This window comes from Desmodus rotundus, chromosome 9 (assembly GCF_022682495.2).
Source record: "Desmodus rotundus isolate HL8 chromosome 9, HLdesRot8A.1, whole genome shotgun sequence".
Lineage (NCBI taxonomy): Eukaryota > Metazoa > Chordata > Mammalia > Chiroptera > Phyllostomidae > Desmodus > Desmodus rotundus.
This window is the reverse complement of record NC_071395.1, coordinates 22,095,396-22,118,074: the sequence shown is the minus strand read 5'-3', so window position 1 is coordinate 22,118,074 and position 22,679 is coordinate 22,095,396. Positions and strand designations below refer to the sequence as shown.

Genomic DNA, 22,679 nt, shown 5'->3' with positions numbered 1-22,679 from the left:
CCTGGTGTTTCTTATATACTCATATCTAATCTATGAGCAATTCCTGTGTACTTTATCTATTAAATAAAATCTGACCACTTCTCTCCATTACCCTGACTTTATTCCAGGCCTTCCATAGTTTTAACCCCCCTAGGCTAATCTCCTTGCTCGCTCTCTTGTTTCCCTACATATGTTGCTCATATAGCAACCAGGCATCTTTTTTTAAAACTTATTATGAGCCTTTTCTGTTTAACTTTTTTTAAAAAAATATTTATTTTTATTCAGTTACAATTGTCTGCATTTTCTCCCCTTCCCTCCACCCCACCCCAACCAGTCCCACCTCCCTCCCCCACCTCTACCCTCCCCCTTGATTTTGTCCTTGTGTCCTTTATAGTAGCTTCTATAGACCCCTCTCCCCACTACCCCCTCCCCTTATGAGCCCCTTGAAACATACACATAAACACACATAAATGGTGATCAGCATCACTTGGAAGGCTTGTTACAGCACAGACTGCTGGGCCCCGCCCAGAGAGTTCAATTCAGTAGATCTAAAGTGGGCTTGGGGAACTGGCATTTCTAACAAGTTCCCAGATGCTATTGTTGTCCAGCGGGCATACTTGGAGAGCCACCTGCTACATTGTTCTCCTTCCTGTTCCTTAAGAAGCCAGGCAAGATTTTGCATGAGTCTCTGCACTGCTCTTCCCTAGGTCCTGAATCTCTTTGCATTACTCAAGATTCACTGTATTCTATGTCTGTTTAAATGTTATCTTTTGAGAGGCCTTCCCTGACCACTCCTAAAATAGCATCCCATCTTTTCACCCTGAGCATTTTTCTTCATAGTAGGCAGGCATCGTTTCCTGTCTCCCTTGTCAGTCTAGATGGACAACTCCACACACGCGCAGACCTGGGTTTGCTCTCTGTATCGTATCCCTGGCACCAAACCCTTGCCGAGTAGGTGCCCTCTTCACTCGAATGGATCATATACTGAGGAAGGAAGCGCAGCTTCTTGCTTGGGACACTAAATAGGCAAATTCATTTCTTCTTGCCTCGGTGTCACCATTTGTACAGGAACGGGTTGGTTATACTGATGTTTCCCACCTCCCTGGGCATAGGCTCAAATCCAGAGGATAAGATGAACAACCTGTGAAGCAGAGCAGTAAGTGAAGAGCTTTGGAGCGCCCTTTCCCTGCACGACAACACCCCTGTCCGATTTTCTAGCTCTCCCGCCCGGGGACCCACAGACCCCTCCGCAGGAGCCGTGGCCCCGGTCCCGTCCGCGGGCCCGCGTCTCCGCACGGCCCCCCCCACTCCAGCAGCAGTAGCAGCCGCCGCAGCCGCAGCCGCAGCCCCAGCAGCAGGAGGAGGAAGGGGAGGCGCCGAGGGAGGGGTCCCGGGCCGCCGCGGGAGGCCGCCCGCCGTCCCGTCACGGCGTCGGCGCCGGCGGGGCCGAACCCGGAAGTGGCCGAGCCCGCGCGCCCTCCAGTCTCGCCGTCGCCGCCCCGCACTTGGGCGAGCGCGGTAGCCGCGCAGTCGGACGGAGCGCGCCCGGCCGAGCGGGCCACGGCCGCGGGGGCCGCCGCCGCAGGTGGTGGCGCTCAGTGAGGCGGATGGAACGCGGCTCCACGGGTGGGCAGTGCCGGCGCCCGCGGCTGGAATGGTGCTGGCGGCGGCGGTCGGTGCCTGCGTTCTGAAGCCCGAGAGGAGCCACAATGGAGACGCCGCCGATGCCTCCCGCGTGAGTGAGCGGGCGTGCGGGCGGGCTGTGCTGCTGCGGTGCGGAGGAGCGCGCCTCTGCGGCGCGTGTCGCCGGTGGCGGGCGCTGCTCGGGGACGGCAGCCCGGGGCTCGCGGGCGTTGGACGCCGGGAGCCGCGGGGGAGCCGGGGGCGGTGGGAGGTGGGAGCTTCAGGGCGTGACGAGGCGCGGTTCCCGCAGTCCCGAGGCGGTCGCGGGCGGAAACTCAGCCTGGTCGGGCAGTGACTTAAAACGCTGCCCAGTGTTTCCTGGGAAGGGTCTTCCCGGTCCCAGGCGAATGGGAGATTCGGGATGGGGCTGTGCTGGGGGACTCTGCCCATCCTGTGTCTACCTCCGTGGAATGCACGGGCTGCTGGTGCTCAGCTGGCCGACCCCTCTCTAAGGGATGGGAACAGGATGCACTGGAGTCCGTTGAAAAAAGGATACTGGAAAGTACCAGATGCCCGGCGTCTACATGAATTGATCTCAGGTTGCTTGCTTCTCCAAATTTCTAGTAAAATTAATTGAGGAGCATTTACATCACTGAATGAGCCGCGGCTGTTCAGGGCATGTGACCTGTTTTACCTGGCACTGCAGAAAATTGAGTCCAGAAATCAGAGCATCTTCTGTTTCCTTGGTACCTGGGCAGATTAGTAGTGTAGGACCTGCAAGGCACAGGTGTCTTTTTTCCGTGGTACCCAAATACATTGAAGATTACCTGCAACAAAATTACTCTTCAGAAATAATAACAGCTGAACAATTATATGGGAGATATTGAAGGTATTGCATTTTTTAGTTCACTATTTTTATTTTTACATACTGGTAAAAGTGAACTATAAATCCCTGAGTTCTGAGATTTTTCAATTTTGATTTGCTTTCCTTAGTTTAATTTTTATCAGGGAACAAGAGCCCTTTGAATCTGACTTTTCAAACCGCAGACACACCTCATTTTGAAGAACGGCTTACCTTTTCATGAGAGTTATTCATGGAGACTTATCGGTTTTTACTGCGCCCAGCCTCTTGTGGTTCTTTGGTAACATTCCAGCCAAAATATGGACATTAGGCTTGGGCTGAATAATGTTTTGATGTTGAATCCTTTTAGGAGATCTAATAGGATTCTGTAACTACAATTTCTAAAAGTGCCGTATGGAATTTTTAGCTTGAGTGGAACAGGTCATGGGAATCTAAGGAGCAGATGATAAGACTCTTGAATTAACCCTCCTGAGCTGATACAAAGGAGGGTTCAGTTGCTTCGTGATCACTGTGGCTTTGAGGGCTTTGTGATCTGGTTTTGCTCTTTAGCAGGTTCAGGAAGGCTCCTGACTCCTAGGAAACAGGATGGGGGATTGTTAACAGCAGCAGCATGAGCACCAACCAGCAAGAGTTGTGTCCAGGCTCAAGAGGCACTTAAGGCAGGAAATGCTACCTGTGTATAGATAACACATAGTATGTACAGTACACCGTGTAGGTATGTTATCTGTAGCAGACCTGCCCCCTTTCTGTCAGTTCTCTGCAGTCCCTTTTTAGTTTTTGAGCAGAGTGACCTAAAGGAAAGACCAAGGAGATCTTAGAATGCAGGTGAAAAAAGGGCGTGGAACAAAGCCGGCTCTGTGGATAGGGAGTAGAGACATAGACAATGATTTAAATAGAAATAATTAAAAATTATGGGGGGGACGACACTTTGTAAAGTATATGATTGTCTAACCACTATCTTGTACACCTGAAAGTAATACAAAACAATATTGAATCTAAACTGTCACTGAAAAAAGCAAAAAATGAAATATCTGTGTGCTTGCAAATGTGGGTAAACAGAATCTAGGAAAGACCAACTAATACAGTTTTGGTGTCTAGCCCAGTTCTTTGGTATTGAGACTCCATCAGTAGTGCTGGAACGATGATAAGCTGAGAGGTAATGGAAAGCCTGGGATGCCAGCAGTGATGAAAGAATTGTTAAAACTTCTTTAATTATGGGTGGCCAAAATTGGTGAGACTTTTGCATTGTTTCTGTTCATGTAATAATAAATACAAATAGGTTTTATTTTCACTTGGTCTGTCTAGGATTAATTCTCATCCCAGAGATACTCAGAGTGTTATTTACCTTTCTGCTTCCACTCCCACTAACTTGTTTTTCCCTTCTACTCTGAATCATGGGTGCTGATTTGAGAAATGCAAGCAGTGTCTCTGGGAAGTTGCTTCTTCCAGACTCCCTGGGCTTGAGCTAGACTAGGACAGGGTCCAGTGGAAGTTACTGGGAGGGCTCAGTTTTTCATAAGGTTAGATTTGTAGCCTGAGCTTTAAGGCAAAGAAAGATGTTTGACATGGACTTAGAGGGCCTTGGATGATGTCCTAGGAAACTGGGACTCAGATCGTCTTTGTGTGAGTATCTGCTTATTAATTCATTCGTTCTGCAAATATTTGAATGCCTCTCTGTCTGGCACTGTGTGTGGTATTTTTGCTCACACTTCTCTTTTAGCAGTTAGTTTTACATTGCTTTCAAATATCACCTGTTCCCTTTTAGCCTGTTGATATATTTTCTTGGAGGAATGGAGATGACTGTGCCCCAAGCACCCTTGTTCCTTCAGTATGGGCTTGTTGAGCTTAGGTTTTGATCACTTCTCTTTCGACTCCTCATCCTCTCTGATTATCATATAGATTGTCATTGGGCTTTAATATCCCTGCTTATTGGGTTTTTTGCCTCTTTGAGTACATGTGGTATTTTGATGTGTTGCATTTTGAGGTCTGGGTGTTATTAAGGCCGTGGACATGTGCCTCTGAATCTGAAATCTGTGCAGCTAAAAATTAGATGTTATTTATAAAGGAAATACACAAAAGGAAGTGTAAACTGATAAGCTCTGACCTCGGGAGATTTTTATGTATTCTAGCTTTTAGAATTATTTTTAAAAGGCTTTTCATAAATGTTAAGGGAAGACGAGGTATAGGACAGAGTTCATCCTTCGACCTCCCCTCACTGAACAGTTTTCTTGGCCTTTGTTTTCTTACTGGTTCCTATTTCATAAGTTGGCTTTCTTTCTACAGGCTTTACTTTTTTGCTTTTTCTTCTCAAATCTAAGCAAATATACTTCAGATATAACCATACCTTTTTTTCAGTTGGTTCCACTTCAGTGGAGACTCTTGAACTTCAGAGGTGTTCAAGCGTGGGCTGAAAAACATCTTGTTGACCCTGTTCTAAGGGATTTAGTAGAAGATTGGTTGGGTTGGAGCAGAAGTTCTCAGATTTTTGGATTTTTCTGGCTTGTAAAATTGAAGTCCAACACAGAATTGTTAAGTTGTTTTTGTTTTGCCAAGTAAAGAAATTATTGATAATAAACTAGTTATCAACTCTCATGTTTTTGTAAAAGAAAGGACATTTTAGTGCCCCATCACAATTTAAAGAAGGACATAATCTCAGAATGAAGAATAGATCTTAAAGGGAATAAGTTTAGTTTTAGGAAAACTTACTATGTTTCCCTCATTTTGTCACAGACCAGTTCGTTGAAGCCTGACATTTGCGAGTCACTGGACTAGATGACCTTTAATGCTCTTTATAATTCAAAGATTCAATTCCTATGACTTTAGAACCTTGCCATTCATTACCCTAATATCCATTTGTTTTATAGCCAATGGGCTATAAAAGTTAAACCAGTTTTTTGTTTAACTAGTCCTAAGTAAATTGGGCCTCTCTCAGATCATAGGTGAACCTCCTCAATGATAGACAAGGACCTTTAAAATATTCAGGAGCAATAGTAGCCCACAATGTAATGTTGAAAGATGTGTGAATCCATGTGTGTTGAAAGAAGTGTCATATATAAAGAAAATTTCGAACTGCACTTGAGAACTTGAGAGGTGGATTCTGGACTAGGTAGCATTTATGTAGTAGTCTTAAAAATTTCTGTTGCTGGGAAATCACTTCTCCCCCTCCCACCAAATACCCCCCACACCTCTTATTGCTGATGTATATTTTCTAATGCACTTAGCAGGTATTTAATAAATACTAGTAAGTGTGCTTTTGTAAGTGTGACTCTAAATTTACTCATCCATGGCTGTTAAGGAACTGCACCGGGAATGTTTATGAAGATAATTCAGTTCTTTCTTAAGACCAAGGTGATAATGGAAAGTGAAGATTGCCTTTCAGATGTTTTTCTATAGAATTTTACTGAATTCTAAATGTATCTACTGTTCATAATGAGGAAGGTCAGGGTTTTTTTGTTCATATTTGTTAGGCACCTATGATGACCAGGCTTTGGGAATAATCTCAGAAAACAAAACAAAGTCCTTTTCCTCATGGTTGAAGCTGACAGTAAACAAATACATAACACAGTTATTGTAGTGGGTGGGTTAATATACTTTGTCTTACACACTTTCTTCATTTCAGACTCTTGGCATTTGCTAAGTATTTTTTGGACCACTGATTCTGCCTTCAAAAACAAGCCTTTGCTTTCCATAACAGTACTTTTTCTTGGTTTTCTCCTCTAGTTTTTAAGTTGCTAAATGTGATTAATTTATTTTATTTCTTTATCTCACTTGTCAACAACCTACCATATAGTGTGGGCCTCTTATAATTATCCTTTTCCAGAAGTTAAATTACTTTCCCAAACTTACAGAGGAGACACTGAGACTCTGTTGGTCACTTTTTTGGTCTTCCGTGGCTTTTCTTCTCTTACTGTTGGTTGGCAGTGTCTGTTTCTCACAGATGCAGGCCTTGGCCAAGTCTTCTTTTGAGTCATCTGTTAACCTCTGAGTTGTGGCTCCATCTGTATCTTAAGACCAGGCTGAAGAGCTGTGTTTCAGCCTTGAGCTTTGAGCTTCTTACAGAACATCTACTCTTAGCTCAGCTCATATCTCAGATTCAACATTTCTAAGACTGCATTCATAATCTGTTCTCAAACTGATTTCTCTTTGTAACATCTCCACTTATTCAGTGGAGTAATCAGTCTACCCAAAGCCTTGGAATGGTCTTTGATTTCTCTCGTTCATCACTTTCCACATCTTATCGCCTCCCAGGAACTGTAGAGCCATGGTTTCAAGTGTCTATTCTGACTGCTACTGTTTTGATGAACAGATTTCATCAGTTGATACCTGGATTTTTTTCCTGCTATTGAGCTTTGTTTTCTCTCCTCACCTTTCAGTCCGCCTACTATTTGACCCCCTCCCCCCACCCCAACATCTTAGAGGCATGTTACATGACTTACCAAAACCAGATATCTCAGCCAGGTAGTCAAAGTCCTCCATCATTTTGACCATATTTTATGTGTTCAGAATCTGCTTTATCACACACCAAGAGTCTCCAGCCATTTTTCACCCTGCCTGCAGTTAAACCAACTTGGAGTTCTCCCAAGAGTTGGAGCCTCCTAGCCTTCATAAAGTCTTTCCTATTTCCTTCAACTCATGCCAGCTCTCTTTGCATTCCCATAGTATTTATAATCAGTAGCCTGTAATCTCGCGCCTGTGTACTAACTTGTGCCCTTTCTTGCTGGTTTCAGATGTGCCTCCTCAGTTAGGTCGTAAGTGAAGAAGGCTCCTGTGTTCAGCTTCTTTATATCCCTCTCCTGCTTAGCGTAGAGCATGCAGTGGGCATCTAGGCAGTGCTTGCCTACTTGATTTATTAACAGTGGTAGTTGTCTGGAGTGTTACCAATAATTTTAATTGACTGTTGCAATTAAAGATGAGGAAAGCCAGTAAAATCCATAAAAATGTATCTCCATATTCAGTTTAGCTCCTAACTTCAACATTTTTCTTCTGAACTCTGTGTTTACATTTGTGTAGTGTTTAGTATTGCTCCCTGAGGCAAGGAGGTGAGGTGCTATCATCTTTGACTTTCAAGTTACATTTTATATTAGACATATTTGTGGAATAAGAAAGCCTTATTTTATAGTTAAACAGTCCAAAGCCCAGAGAGGCTAAGGAACTATCCGAGGTCAGTTGGTTAGTATTTGGCACAGGTGGGGTACAATTCAGGTCATCCAGCTGATTCTGGCCCTCTTTTAGCACCTTTGCATTCAGTACTGGAAAATGTAGCCCAGTGGATGGAATTGCCACATCGTATTGCTGCCTTCTCTTACCAGCCAAGTGATGGCCATGCTAGGAAAAGTGGCAAAAGGAAGGTCAGAAATATGAGTGATAAAAGACACGGAAATGTTTGAAATGGATCATCAACCTCTTTTAGCACCTTACAAATATCCCATTTGACAGCACTTGTTAACTGTGTATAACATAATCTTTAAAATAAGAATGATCTTGCATAAGAAATGCTTTTACCCTGGTCCCTTTCCTGGTAATAGTCACTGTCAGGGACAAAAAGTGCCTGATTATGCGCTGTTTGTCATGTAGGTGGGAGGGAGAGAAGGCGAGTTGAACTGAAGTAGAGCTTTATACAGCTCTATTGTTCTACTATCTGAGAGCAATTATACTGCAACTTCCATCAACCTCTCCACCTCAGACATCTCAACCACATCCTGCCAAAAGCTTTTTCCCAACACACTTAACAGAGAGCCCCACAGCCAAGTCCTAGGGGCCTGAGGAGGGGTGGCATGTAATACCTCAGTGCTCTGCTGTAATTGCTAACCCATGTTATTAACATTGTGCAGTTACAGTTTCTCTAGATGTTTCCAGCCCAGGAAAATTGGAGACATAACTTTTAGCGATATATGTACTATACTGATGTGTTCTGGGGCATTGTTATGATGTTGTCTGTAAGATGTCCTGTGACCGGATAGGAGGTGTTCTTTAACCTCACAAGATCTTCATATTGAGTTCTAAAACTCTACCTACTGAAGGTACAGTTCCAGTTCTTACATGTCGGTAGGGCAGACATTAACATTTTGAAGCTATATTTATTTGGTAACATTACCATATGTTTATAGGTAACAGTTAGTCTGCTGGTTCTGGACTTAATAAAAGTTTAAATTCTAAACACTTGAAGAAAATTTGCAGAGCATGTCTCTTTGTCTTTAGCTAATTGCAAAAATTGAAACCACAACTCTACCACAAACCGAGACATGTTTCCAATGGAAAAAGCCCTCTCTACTTTTACAACCTCTAAGAAATGTAGTGGTGATCTGGGTGAGAGTATTTTGTTGGGAAACTGTAGTGACATAACAAATATTAGTTACATCACTTCCGATATCCTGGTCTTTGTGTATGGTAGGAGTGTTAGTACAATAACCAAGTTTTGCTAGGAAGACAATAAGCAGGTTTAGCTAGGAGGACAGCAGAGAGAATCAAAGTGGTATCATAAAATAATGGAGAAACTCCAGAGCTGTACAGCATGGATGGTGACTTTGAAAACAACAGCTGCTGACATGAACTTGGCAGAAATTTGTGAGTAATGGTGGGTGACTCATTGCAGGCAGGGGAGTCTTGCAGCTTTTGAGGTGAAGAGGCAGAAGGGAGAGCAGATACGGTGGGTACCAAGGGGCTAAGTATTGGTGTTCTGAATGTGAAATGTCTGGTCCCCTGTTAAATTTTGCAGCTGTATCATTCATAAGAATTACGGCATTGTTTGTACCCGAAGACATTAAAAATATAACCAACCTGTATTTTTTGGTGTTTGTTCTCAATCTGAGATGATTGTCCTAGAGTAGGAGTTAAGTGGGTGGTGGGGTATATCACAGCACCTGAAAAAATTATACATAGCTTCCTTTCACCCCTGCTCCTGGAGATGCTGTCATTTTGATACAATTAGTGCTGTAAAAAGGGCTTTCCTGAATCTTCTTGTGAAGAGGGATGGTTAAGTGTAGCTTGAAAAAATTGCTTGGGTCATTCTGAGTCTATGTCCCCCTCCGTTGGAAATCACTGTTCTCAAGCGAATGATGTACATGGAAAAAAACTGGGCCTAATTTTTAAGGTGTCCTCCAAGTTTTTGTGGTAGGTTTAAACCTTTGCCTGGTTATAGAGTCTTGACTCCTGAAAGGAAACAGCCCAGTCTCTGTTTGCTTCTTCTTGGAGAGTTCAGTAATTGTCAGTAATGTGTTCTTAGCCAGAGTTAGGAGTTACCTGGTGTGCCCTGACAGGTGTGGCTCAGTTGGTTAGGCATCATCCTGCAAAGCAAAAACACCACCAGTTTGATCCCAGGTCAGGGCACATGCCTGGGTTGAGGGTTTGACCCCCCCGTTGGGGGGTGTACAAGAGGCAGCTGATCGATGGTTCTCTCTTACATTGATGTTTCTCTCCCTCTCTTTCTCCTTTTCTTCCCCTCTCTCTAAAAATAAATAAATAAAATCTTAAAAAAGAAAAGAAAGTTATCTGGTCTGAGAAGCCGCCCTTGCCCACAGCTAGGAATTTGTGGAAGAGGCAGTCATTGAAAGCAGACCTTAGAAGTAGCTATTACAAAGCATAGCAGTGGGCTGGGAACAAACCCTTGGAAGCCTAAAATATTTTAGAGTATGTTTTATAACAGTAGGCCATTGGATAATATTAAGACCGTGTGGAATGTAGAGTTAGGGGAAGACTTAAAAAGTGAAAAACCTTGGAAAAGTATCTTCGCCAGATATTTTAAAGAAGACAGTTCTCAGAATGAAGAGCTTTTCTGGAAAAGGCCAGCTAGCTCTTTGCTTTAAAGGGAAGCAGGGACAAGATGTAACGCTGCACTTAACAGTGGTATAACTTAGTGTTACCTTCCACTTAGCCGCTTCCTGGTGTATGTTCATTTTCCACATCTGGAGTTTTAGACATGAAGTGTAATGTCTATTACTCATTTCTGCTTCTGAATGAGAGGCCATCTAACACAAAACCACATAGGAAATGGGAAATTATGGAGAAGGCCTTACTGTTGCAAATGTAGACCTGTGCAGCAGGGAGCTGTATTTGTAAGTGGCTGTCATTACAGAGAACACTTAAAAAAAAAATTAATGGTATTTCTTACTCATTGCCTTAAGCCATTTAAGAAAAAAAAAAGCCTTATAATAAAGTCTTTTTTTTTTTTTTGGTAGAGTTTCTGGAGTACATAAAAAAAGTGGGAGATGAAAATAGCAGTAAGAAAGCACCAATATAGACATTGATTGTTGTATGGTAGTTGACTTAAAGTTAATTCTCTAATGCAAGAGGTTTTAATTTCTAATTTCTTAAGCAAATATAAACATTCTTGACCCTTAATGGTATACTTTCTAGGACAAAGTTGCTTTTGCTTCTATTCTGAGCATTTTCTGGAAAGCCTTCTATGACAGTTTGCTAATCCTCAATATTACATTTTCTGTCTGTTGAAAACTCTTAAGTTGTTCTATCTGGAAGCAGATATAAATATTATCAAATTGCTATATATGTGGACATTCAGTGTTACATGGTCAGTTTGTGTACGTTACATATATCTATTACACAATTTCCCCCTTTTCCTACTGTTTTCCTTATGAAAAAATGGTGTGAAGTGACATTTTGAAAATATGTCTTATACCATAAAGTGTTTCCCCAGTCCCCTCCGCCATTCAAGATGTTCTGCCATCTTTTGACTTCTAGACATACTAATTCTTCTTCTTAGGCCAGGTGTAACTCAACCCTCTAAATACACACACAGAAACGAGAGGCCGCAGGGAGTAGAGTACCCTCTTCTGTTCTCCCACTCCGGCTGTGGGCTCATGTGCTGGAGGCAATGCTTTACCCTCAGTCTTACCTTAAAAATGTAAGGCCTATTTAAAAACTCTCAAGTGGTGGGGAAGCAGGACCGATGCTCACTTCTTCTAGGCAAGCTATGGAATAATCAGCTGTCTCAGTGTGGATTCTTGGGGCGGGGGTGGGGGCTGGTGATGGGAATGAGCAAGGTTATGTTGGAGGTTACCTTAATGTTCGGGTGCCTGAGTTTCATGGCTTCATGTACCACCTAGGTCAGCGATTTTCAACCAGTGTGCCACAAAGACTTTAAAACATGCAGTACTTGACTATTTAGTCAGGGGTACTGACCTCTTTTCCCTTAGACTGTCAAATAAAAAAATAACAATAGCCAACACAACAATAGCTGTCTGGTGTGAATGAATCAAAATCATACCTATCTTTTTTGTCAGATCAGCAAAAAATACATTTTTTGGTGTGCTGCGGAATTTTAGAAATTAGTTGGTGTGCCATGAGATGAAAAAGGTTGAAAATCGCTGATCTAGGTAATCAGTGATTTCCACATTGCTATCTGTAGCTAGATTTTTCTCTCCAACTCTGGGCTCTAGTATCCATCTGATATCTTTTTGACATCTTTACTGTGAGGTCTGATACCTCAGAACCAACATGTATAAAACTGAGCTCTTGATCTTACCCCCAAACCAGTTCTACTTGCATCCTTTCCCATTCAATTAACAGAAACTCAATCCTTCCCAGTTGCTCAGGCCAAAAACCCTGGAGTCATTCTGACTTTCTTGGACATGCTGCATGTGAACAGAACTTGCATTCTGTGAACAAATCTTGTTGTCACTACCTTTAAAATATGTCAGAACTGAGCCACTTCTCACCACTGCTCCTGTCTCCACTGCTACTACCCTGCTCTGAGAGACTGTCATCTCCTACTGCAGTACCCTCCTCAATAGCTTCCCCCCCTTTCATCTTTGACCCATATAGACTATTCCCAACCAGCAACCAAAGTGATCCTTTGAAAACATAGGTTGGATTGTGTCACTCTTCCGCAGAGCTTCCCCATTTAACTCAGGGTAAAAGCCAAAGTCCTTACAATGTCCTACAGGCCCTACATGATCTGTACTCCCCTGTGCCCGCTGGCCCCAGCCCTGGTCTCATTGCATACTCCTGACTCTCTTTACCTTGCCCCTTATCTTTTCTCTGTAGCTCTTACCGTTTTCTAACATGCCACCTACTTTAATGGTTTGTTATGTGTATTATTCCTCCACACATACCCTGGACTGCAAGCTCTGTGAGGACAGAAGTCTTCATTTTGTACATGGATGTATTCCAAGTGCCTAGAGTAGTGCTTGGTCCGTAGTTGGCACTCAAAAAAAGTTTCTGAATGAATTAATGAGAGATAATATTTAAAGTTTCCAATTAGCAATAATCGCATCTCAGATAAACCTCATTGCCACAGCGCAAAGCTGAAAAGATAATATTTAAAAAATGAATCAGCCTTTCAGAAATGGGTCAGGAAAGGAAGAGGTATGAAGAGAAATATAACAATAACTAATGATGTTTGCCTGTTGTTCTTGGGTGATGTATATGCGAGTATGACTTTTTAAGGCTTAGTTTGGTATCCTGATTTTTTAATTTAATAGACTTATTGAGGTATAATTTACATGCCATATACCTCATCCATATAATTGTACAATTAAGTGATTTTTAGTAAATTTCTAGAATTGTGCAATCATTTTCTCAAAGTTTCCTTTTGTACATTAGCAGTTAATTCCACCTCTCCCACTTCCCCTGCCCTCTGTGTTCCCTGATTTTATTTGCTGTTTTATGTCTCTCAAGTCTCAAAGGAATAATTTATGCAATAATACCAATATAACCTTGTGCCCTAAAAAATTATAAATTTAAATATAAAATTAAATATCCAGTGCTAAATGTAGGAATTGGTATTGAACCTCAGTGAAAAGAATGAGCTTGAGAGTCAGACAGGCCTCTTACTCTGTCATTTACCAAGTTACCCAAATTATTTTTGGCCTCAATCTCTTCATCCATGAAATGGGGGTACTAATAGTAATTAGCTCACAGATTTGTTGTGAGGATTAAGCAAACAGTGAAAGAAAAGTACATACTGTAGTCGTTGCCGTATAGTCAGTACTCAGTCTTTAGCTAACATGATGAATGTCTTGATAGAGTAGGTTGGAAGTAGTGTATGGGATAAATAACCTTACTGGGGTGGGAGGCAGGGCTGACTGGGGTAGCAGGGAGTGGTGGGGGTCAAATAGAGACAAGTGTACTTGAACAACAAGAAGAAAAGTTAAAAAAAACAACCTTACAAGTAGACAGCAAAATTCAAATCAGATGCTGAGTTTCTGAAATTTGTATAAAATATGATTCTGTTCCTGTCTTGGTTTGTAAATACTTTGTGACTATAGCAGATTGTAAAAGCAGGTTGATTTCCAATGGAGGAGATCATTTCTTAGCATTTGTGTTTGGAGGTAGCTGCCGAACCACGTTTAGTGAATTGTCATGCTCATGTGTGACAGATGTATGACACCAGGGAGGTAATTACCCACTTTTTTGTTAAAGTCATAGTGACCATCAGAAAATGTTCTACATTGGGTCTTAATCGTACATTTGGATACACTGTGAGACTCCTCTCAGTAAGTGTGGCAGGGGCAGTCATTGTATCTCTTGCAGCCCAATAAGCCTGAACTAAATTTTCTTTAATAAAGTTTTTTTCTGTTTTTTGTTCTTTTCTTTTATGTACAGATGCACAAAGCAGGGTCATCAGAAGCCTCTCGATTCAAAAGATGATAATACTGAAAAACACTGCCCAGTGACAGTGAATCCTTGGCATATGAAGAAAGCTTTTAAAGTCATGAATGAATTAAGAAGGTATCAGTATATTAACATACATGTAAACATGGGTGTCTTCCCTTTTTCAGATGTTTAATAGTAAATATACTCTTCTTGCCTCAGTGTCGTTTTGTTTGATACATAGGAGATTAAAAGCCTTTTCTACAACTGTTTTAAAGGAAGAAAGAAAGCAAATAATTTATCAGAAGTGTAAGTGGTATAAGGCCACTGTGCTTAGTGTGGCAGCCACAAGCCTTGTGGCTGTTGTGAACTGAGACATTCTGTAAGTGGAAAGTACATAATGTATTTCTGAGATTTAGTACAAAAAAAGGGAGGTAAAATACTTATTAATTAATAAGTTTTTTAAATGTTGATGACATTTTAAAATGATAATATTTTGGATATTTTGGGTTAAATAGAATTATTATTGAAATTTATTTCACTTCTGTCTATTTTTAAATGTAATTACTAGAAAATTGTGACTTGCATTATATTTTTGTTGGACTTTGGTGGTCTAGGGTTTCTAATTTGTTACCGCAAAGAATATGGAAAGGAAACTTCTAGATAGAGAAGAATGTAGAACTCTCTGGTGATGGTGGTAGTAATTTGGGGGACCTGCCCATTACTTAGGTAATTCTCAAATGTGCTAAGAGTCACTGTAGTGAAAAGAATGATTCTGAAAGTGGACTGCAAGAGGAGTAGCTTTTTTTTTTAATTAGAAGACTAACGTATGTGTGAACAATATTGGTTTTGTGAGCATTTTGTGAAAGACGTGTTTTTTTCTCATCGTTCCCTTTGTTAAAGTACTCTACATATATTTAAAAGGTTGGGCTAAAAAGGGAATGACTTAAACTTTCCCTTAATGTCACTATGCTTTGCCTTCCTGAAAGCTCATCTTTAGGTCCATCATTTGTTCATTTGTTCTTCAGTTAAATTAAGGAGTCACTGAATATTTGTCTGCTGGTGGTGGGAATACGACGGTGAGCCGGAACAGACATGGTTGCTGTCCTCATGATGCTTATGGTTGACTACAGGAAACGGGCATGAATCAGCCAGAGTCTCACAAATAATGTCAGTGGCAGTTAGTACGGTACGGGGGCCTCTGGAGGCAGATATCACAGGTCTGTGAAGGAAGAAAGACTTCCTGAGAAGATCAGAATAATTCTACTGAGATGTGAAAAGAAATAGAGTTAAAGAAATGTGGTCCAGGTGGGGTGGAAGGGATTAGAGAACAGTGTTCCAGCCAGGGGATGGTGGTGCTCAAGTCTGGTGGGAGGGAGCTGGCCCCGCTGCGGAACCGAGGGGTAGCTGGGGCACAGGTGGCCAGTGGGCCACAGCAGGAGAGGAGGCTGCGTGGGTAGGCGAGGGCCAGCGTTCTTAGGCCCTTATACATTGTGGTCTTTGTTCGGAGTTACCATGCAGGGGAGAAAGCCACTGAAGAGTCTTCAGCAGGGTTGTGAGATCAGATTTGTATTGAAAAGAACACAGTGGCTAATCGTTGGAGAGTGGATTGGAGAGAGAGGGACAAGAGAAAGTTAAATTGAATATTGGAGGTTTGATTTGCTTCCTAGTCTTCCTCTGACATTTTCAGTAAGTAGGTTTTCATTTAGTTTTTGTGAAAAAATACACCTGGGATTACCCAGCAAGTGTGGCTATGCTGTTTCAATATTTGAATCTCATTGTAACAATAATTATTAGAATGTAAAGTGCAGTGGTTATTAAGTGGAACTGAAAGAAAAGTAAGAAAAATATTCAGGTTATTTTGTGACTGAGATCTTTAATGGCTTTTCTTTTTCTTTGAAAAGTTTAGAAAGACTGACTTTAAATAGTCCTATGCGCATTTCGTCCCAAATCCATGGGCTGCCATAGCTGTAGCCTTCCACTGGTGTGTGAGTGCGTGTCTGTGAGCCTCACTATAAAGGGCGGGGAGCAGACCTGGTGGAGTCTGAGGTTCATTGCAGCGCTGACATTCCCTGAGCCTGTGGGACTTTTTCTGCTTACCTGCACGTCATGTGGTACACTTGCTTTGTCCTAGGATTATGTAGCTGTAGCCTTCATCTACCTATTTGTTTCATTTTGGGCGTGAACTGTATGGCAGTGAAATAGTACCTTGTTGTTGAGGCTGATTTTCAGAACAAAGAAAGACCTTTGAGTAGCTGGAGAGTGTTGGCTGCCAGATCTCTAGCCAGGATTGTTTTAATGACGTCGTCAACTGCTAGTGTTTTTAAAAATGAACCCTCTTTGGGTTCCCTTAGAATCACCCACCCCCACCTTTTTATGGTATTTAATACCATTCTCTTTTCTCTTACCCCTTTCAGCCAATTTGAGTATTCTTTTTTTTAAAAAAATCTCCGAAGAGGCCTACTCCTTTACAGCTGAAAATCACTTCTTACGTCCTGCCCTGGCGTCAGTTTCCTGCTGCCAGGAAAGGGTAGCTGAGAGTGACTTCCTGACTGCTGGGAAAGGAGAACTTCCTTGTTCTCACTGCTCTGCACTTGGGCTGTCCCCTCCACTTGGTCAGCTGTGCGCCAGAGAGTTTTTATGAACTTTTGGCTGATAGAAGTGCAATTTAAGGAGTAAAAGTCACTTTTTTCCAATTATAGTTGGTGTGAAGTGTGGTTGTGGGAGTGGGAGGACAGTTTTGTAAAGTTTCAGTTATAGAATTAATATAGTTTATAGAAAAGATATGTTACATTTTCTTTAAACTAGTTTTTTTTTTTAAGATAGTAGGCCCAGATATAGCTCTCTGCCCCAACCCAATATAAGCTTGAATAACTTAAAATTATTTGGATTAGAAATCCTGCAATCACTTGTAAACAGTATTTAGCAAGTGTTTGCAAACACCCAGTTCTCCTTTAAAATCATCCAGCATTCCCAAAAGGCTGGGAGCCAAAGAACAGTATCAGACTTGCCCATGCCCTTCAAGTGTCTAGATTGCTGCAGGAGACGCAAGAGAAGAGGATGAGGTGGTGGAAATTGGTTTGCAAAATGTACGTGGTGAAAAGGATTCTCCCAGGACAAATCCACAGCCATCCAGAGAGGTGGCTTCAGCAGGGCCTGATGGAAGTACAGTAGGATTCATACAAAGGATGGGAGAGAAAAGGCAGTTCCCGGTCTGCATAATTAGGGGGTGAGCATAACCTATTGGATAAAGTGAGTCAAGAATTCATACTGGGAAGTCTGTAGAAAAGGTTAGGAAGCAGGAGAAGCACAGTCTTGTGGCAGGTTTAACTGGTGTGGTTACTTTGGACCTAATCCTGTGGGCAGTGGGAATCAGTGAAGGAGTTTGAAAAGGTAGTAGCATTGTCTCCCTTCCAGGTACTAACTGGGCCCTACCCTTCCCAGATCAGACCAGATCAGGCGTGTTCACCATGGTTTGGCCTTAGACTAGGTAGCAGCATTGTAACATTAATGATGTCAGAGGAACAACCTGGCAGTGTAGTAAAAGGACAGGCCGAGTGCAGCAACATATCTCTGATGGGAAATTCATCTCTTTAAATTTTCCAAGCATTGGTTGGGGATGGGGGAGGAGTTTTTCAAAACACTAACATTTTCAAAATTAATCCAATAGATTTTTTCAGAGAGCTTTTTATGCAACACACAGTGTTGGGTTTCTGGAGGAGGCAAAGAAGCAGACTAAATCCCAGACCCAAGTTTTATGGAGAACATTAGATTGTGAGCTTTTTGAGATATCTGTAAAAAGAACTGTCAAAGGTAGCACTCTGCCTTTAAATAAATATTAAATAAAACCCACTTCGATTTTCTAGGATATGGGATAAGACTGTATTTGAGCTTCAAAAATTTCAATGAATATTAGTGGGGGCCAACCTATTACTTGTTTAGAAGGAAGATAATTTTGATCCTTAAGTTATATTTAGGAGTTAGAAGTTTTCAGTAAGGATAAATCATATGAGACAGTTCAAATGTTCACTCATGGATAAGCCACAAATATTTAGTCATTCAGTTAAAACAGTTCTGGCAGTCTAGAAGATATTGTAAATAAAAGAGCTCTCTTTTGAAGGAGTAATTATTGTATTTTCCCCCAGGACTTTTAGACATTGTGCCCCCAGATCACTAGTAGGATAAAATTGTCTGTTGTGCATCTGTGAAAAATTCAAATTGTGGTTCTATTGGTTATTTGTAATTTGTTGCTTAGATGGCAAGTGAATTAAACAAGAAACTTAAGTGAGCCTGCCTTTCTCTTCATAGCTTTATATCACTGTTTTTATAAGAAATATTAGGAAATTATATAGGATGTGAAATTTTTATCGTTCAGACATACGTATTTTTCTACAATAAGACAGTTTCTTTTGTTTTTGTGTTATACTAGCATAGAATATAAAACATGCCTTGAAGGACAGAACAGTTGGAAAGGACCCCCAGATGAAGTGGACTTGTTTGTTTAGAAAGTTTAAGGGATATTTTGAAGTTTACAGTCTCAGTTTAACTAGTAATTTTCCACCGTGATTTTTAAGCACTCAGGATCAATCTTTTTTAAAATGGTGCTTATTGAGCATGGACAGAATCATTTAAAAATCTCAAAGACTGAAGAATGGATGTTAGTAAATGAATTTACTAACACTACTACTATTTCTTGCTCTCTTCATGTCGCTGAATGATTAGCATGTGTGAGATAGTGCACTCCTTCAGAGTTAGCCTCAGCAGCCCATCTTCAGCCAGAAACCCAGAAAATCTTAGTTTGGCTTGATTTTTAAAAATTATTGAAGCTAAGAGTATCTATCTTGTGATTTATCTCACCAAGTTTAAAAAAAAAAAAACAACTTTTAATGACGAAGTTCCCTTTGTACATATTCTACATTTCCTACCAGGTAGTGGAGTTTTTCACTCACACCTTTAGAAACTCACCTCTGTATTAGTTTTCCATCAACTCTTTTAACTCCCTCATCTCTACTGTGCTCCCTCCCCATCATGTTTTTCTGTCCCTAATGTCTTCTTTCACTTTATTTCTAATTACTCTTTTCATCTTCTCTCAGCGGTGACCAAGTATTCTTGCAGGTCCTCAAACCAGGAGATGTTCCCTTCCCTTCCCTACAGATGGTAACATGTTTTCCCCCATGTGTTCTTGTGGCTCCGTTTTGTCGTTTCACTGTTACCTGCTGTCTTGATTCTATCTGAAAAGAATGCTAGATTCTCCATTCAGGAGCCCCTTGCTAGTTTAAAGCAGTTTCTCAGGTACTGACTGTAGTAGGTTTTCCTGCAACTTTCTAAGTTGACTGTCACTGCTTCCTGCTTCGTGTTTGAAGGTCTCAGTGGGTGCAGATCTGTTGAGGCTGTTCTTCAGGACTCTTAGTGTGGTGGATCTTATTACACCCAACATCTAGGTTTTCCTTGTGCTGAACTGCCACAGAAATTCAAATGCAAACCATCTTGGCTTTAGGAAGAAAAAGAAGAAAGACAGCAGTGGCCCTTGTCTTGGAGTTTTATTGTTCTTTAATTTTATTGGCTTTTTAGCCAGGTTGCATCTGCCTCGTCTGTTAAATGACATTGTCAGTTATAGGAGGTTTGGTAAAATATGTCTGATTTAAGTCAGTAGTCAGGTAGCCTCTCACCTTTAAAACAGCTCATCTCCCTACCCCACCTCCCTGCATGCCAGGTAGCCAGTACTCAATGGTGCGGCTGTACTCTGAATAGCAGCCCCCATCTGGCTCACCCCTGCTTCCTGATCAGCTTTTAAATTCTGTGGCTTCTGACCTCTTCCCTCTGCCCCCACCTTAAAAAAAATGTCTTTGCTTGTTTCTTTGTCCTGACACCTGAGGCTGTTCCAAGATGACTTGGGGCACCTTCCTAGGCTGTGGTTTGTGTTTGCCCTGGGGACTCTTGATGAACAGTGCATCTCACCACCAGCCTGGCATCTCGGTTGTTACTTCTGGTCCATGCCATGTGGCAGGAAGTGCCTCCAGGTATTCCCTGGCACCCAGGAAAGAAAGGTGGACAGATGCCATGTCATCTGCCTACCACCCCCACTTCCAGTAGAAAGTAAATTCTTGTTTCATGTGACTACTAATTATTTTTGATATCTCAGAGCCCGATGGCACATTGTACTTGAAGAAGATATATACACAACAGTGCTAGGTTTTCTAGTGTTAAGAATTCATTCATTTAAAACCAAATAATGTCTTGGTATGTTTAGGCATGTTTTATTAATTTTCAGAGCAGTTTTTTTTCCTGAGAAGGACCCATTCTCAAGATGTCATTTCATTTAGGAGATGGAGTGCCTTTCATTTTTCTGTGCCATCTGAGTTTTACATAAGGGCTATGTAACTCCTGTTCTTCAGATTTGAGCTTAGGAGCAACTTCTCTCCAGAGCCCCTGTAAGGTTGGGCTTGGTGGCTCTTGTGTGTTCCCAAACACCCCACACTTGTACTACCTTAATAGGTCCATTTTGTAATTACCTGTTAGCTCGTCTGTTTTCCCTGCTTGACTGTAAATTCCTTGCTGTCGTGGACGTTTTCTTGTTTATTGTGGTAAACTGACATAGTGCTTGGCACACAGTAGTCACTACTCTGGATATTTGCTAAATGAGTGAGTAAGTGCTAAATAGCAACTTTATCTCATTTTGAAAACTTTTTCTTCCTATAGTCCATTCCCTTGTTAGATTTCAAGTAATAGGAACATAAACTCAAGAACTTACCCTGGTTTTGGGCTGCTCAAACAAGTTTCTCTAAGTTTTATTGCCAGACTTTTCGTTTGTAGCCTTTTCTTCTCACCCCATAGTCATTCAGTTTGTTGATTTCGAATGTGGACCTTAGACTCCGTGTGACCTCACCCAAGGCGTGGCTGTGTATTACTGGTTTGGGAATGCTTTTTTACCTCATTAGTTAGCTAACATCAGCTAATAAGCCAGTAAGACCAAGCTAATTATGTGACACCCAGCAGGTGTTATGCTACAAGGTTTGGATCAATGAGTAATTGTAATTGAAGCTGAATGTAATTAATTTTGTGATTTTGAGGTGTTCAAGTATAACCCCACTTAAGATCCATCTTGAAACTAGAGCACTAAGAGGGATGACTGACAAAAGGAAAACCGGCATAAAGATGCTGTTGACTTGTTTGATTTGTGTCCAGATCCCCTGGTCACAGCAGGGAAATGCCGATGAACCTCTTGCCGGACTTGTGCAGCTCTGCCGACTGCCGTCCCACCCCCTTGTGCGTTGCTCACGCCCTCTGTCTCTTCACACAGCCCGTTCCACAGGTGCCCGTCGGACTTCGCTGCTTCAGGTCTCCATTGCAACAGCACATTCTGCTCTGTCTCTTAGACTTCTCTTGCTCCTTCTTCATTCAGCTAACGTTTAGTTTTTTAGAGCTCAGCTTAAGGTCAGTAGCTGCAGGAAGCCTTTCTACCACTAGTCTGATTTAGACGCTCCCTTATTCCCATAGCGTTTTTACAGTGGCGCTTTCCACTGTCCTGTAATCTTTGATTGTCAGTCCCTTCTGCTATTCTCCTTAGGTAGAGGTGATCCTACACTGCCTTGTTGAATGAGCAGATAAACTTTGATTTTTCTAAACACCCTTGTAGAATAGTGCCCAAAACCCATTAAAAGTGGGCCTTTTATAAACTATATATAGAACTTTAACAAACAGTTCTTAGTATAAAGGATGTCAAATAATAATTTGGTGTTATTTATAATTTATACTTTCTATTCTGTTTTATTCAAACTTTAACAAGTCTTAAAAGCACAAACTTGGATGGTTTTGTGTGGTGGTTAAGAGACCTCTGTTGCTAGACTCTGGGTTTGAATCCTGACATTGCCACTGGTGGGGACTTTAGGCTGGTAATTCAAATATCTTTAACCTGGCCTCCACAGCTATACATTTTGGGAGTAAAAATCATAATTATACCTGCCTCATAAGATTGCGGTGGGGTCTAAATGAGATGGTACATGAAGGTGAAGCTCTTGTATTGTAGCGTCCTGAAAATACCGCTGACTTTTCTCACCCTAGTTATTTGTGAACTCATGGAATTGATAGAGTTGAAGAGTGCTTATATTATTCTCGGAGCAGATGGTAGATATTGTCAGCTCTCCACGCTGATAGAGGAATCACAAAGTAGTGATGTGGAGGAATGACAGATTAGTGAAACATCGTGGCACCTTTTATGACTCTAACGTGGGACCTGCCTGAGGTCTCCTACAGTGTCGTGAGCCATTACTTTGGCACCACCCATGAGCTATACTTCAATCTAAAGGATGCAGTGAGCTCACCGCCAGCTAAAGACTGAGCTCAGGCTGCAGTCGTCACTGGTGCTAGAGGGAGATGGTGCTTGTTACAGTTTCTGCTGGACTGGAGGGAAAATAGATGCCAGTAGCATCTCTGAAAAGTTTTGATATGCACTCCACAGAAACAAGTTTGTAAGCAGTGTGGAAAAGTGGAAAATTTCCTGGACTTGGTTAAACTCTTGTGAAAATGTTGCTCATAAGACTAGAAACTTACAGAAGCAGGCAGGCCACACTTGGAGGAAATAGGCAGAATAGTAGAGGCGGGCCACGTGTGACCTGGTATGCTATAAACAAATTCAGTGTTCAGATAATTGAGGTGTGTTGAAAAGATT

General features: G+C 41.7%; 1 protein-coding gene across 1 annotated transcript in view; it reads left to right on the top strand.

The window, feature by feature from the left end:
• Positions 1-1,395: 1,395 nt before the first annotated feature.
• KLHL2 (kelch like family member 2) overlaps positions 1,396-22,679 on the top strand; it is a 79,844-nt gene continuing 58,560 nt past the window's right edge. Inside the window, exons 1-2 of the mRNA XM_053911166.2 lie at positions 1,396-1,714; positions 14,024-14,149. Coding sequence (XP_053767141.1) covers positions 1,689-1,714; positions 14,024-14,149 — 152 coding nt within the window. The 5' untranslated portion in view covers positions 1,396-1,688. The remainder of the gene's footprint in view (positions 1,715-14,023; positions 14,150-22,679) is intronic.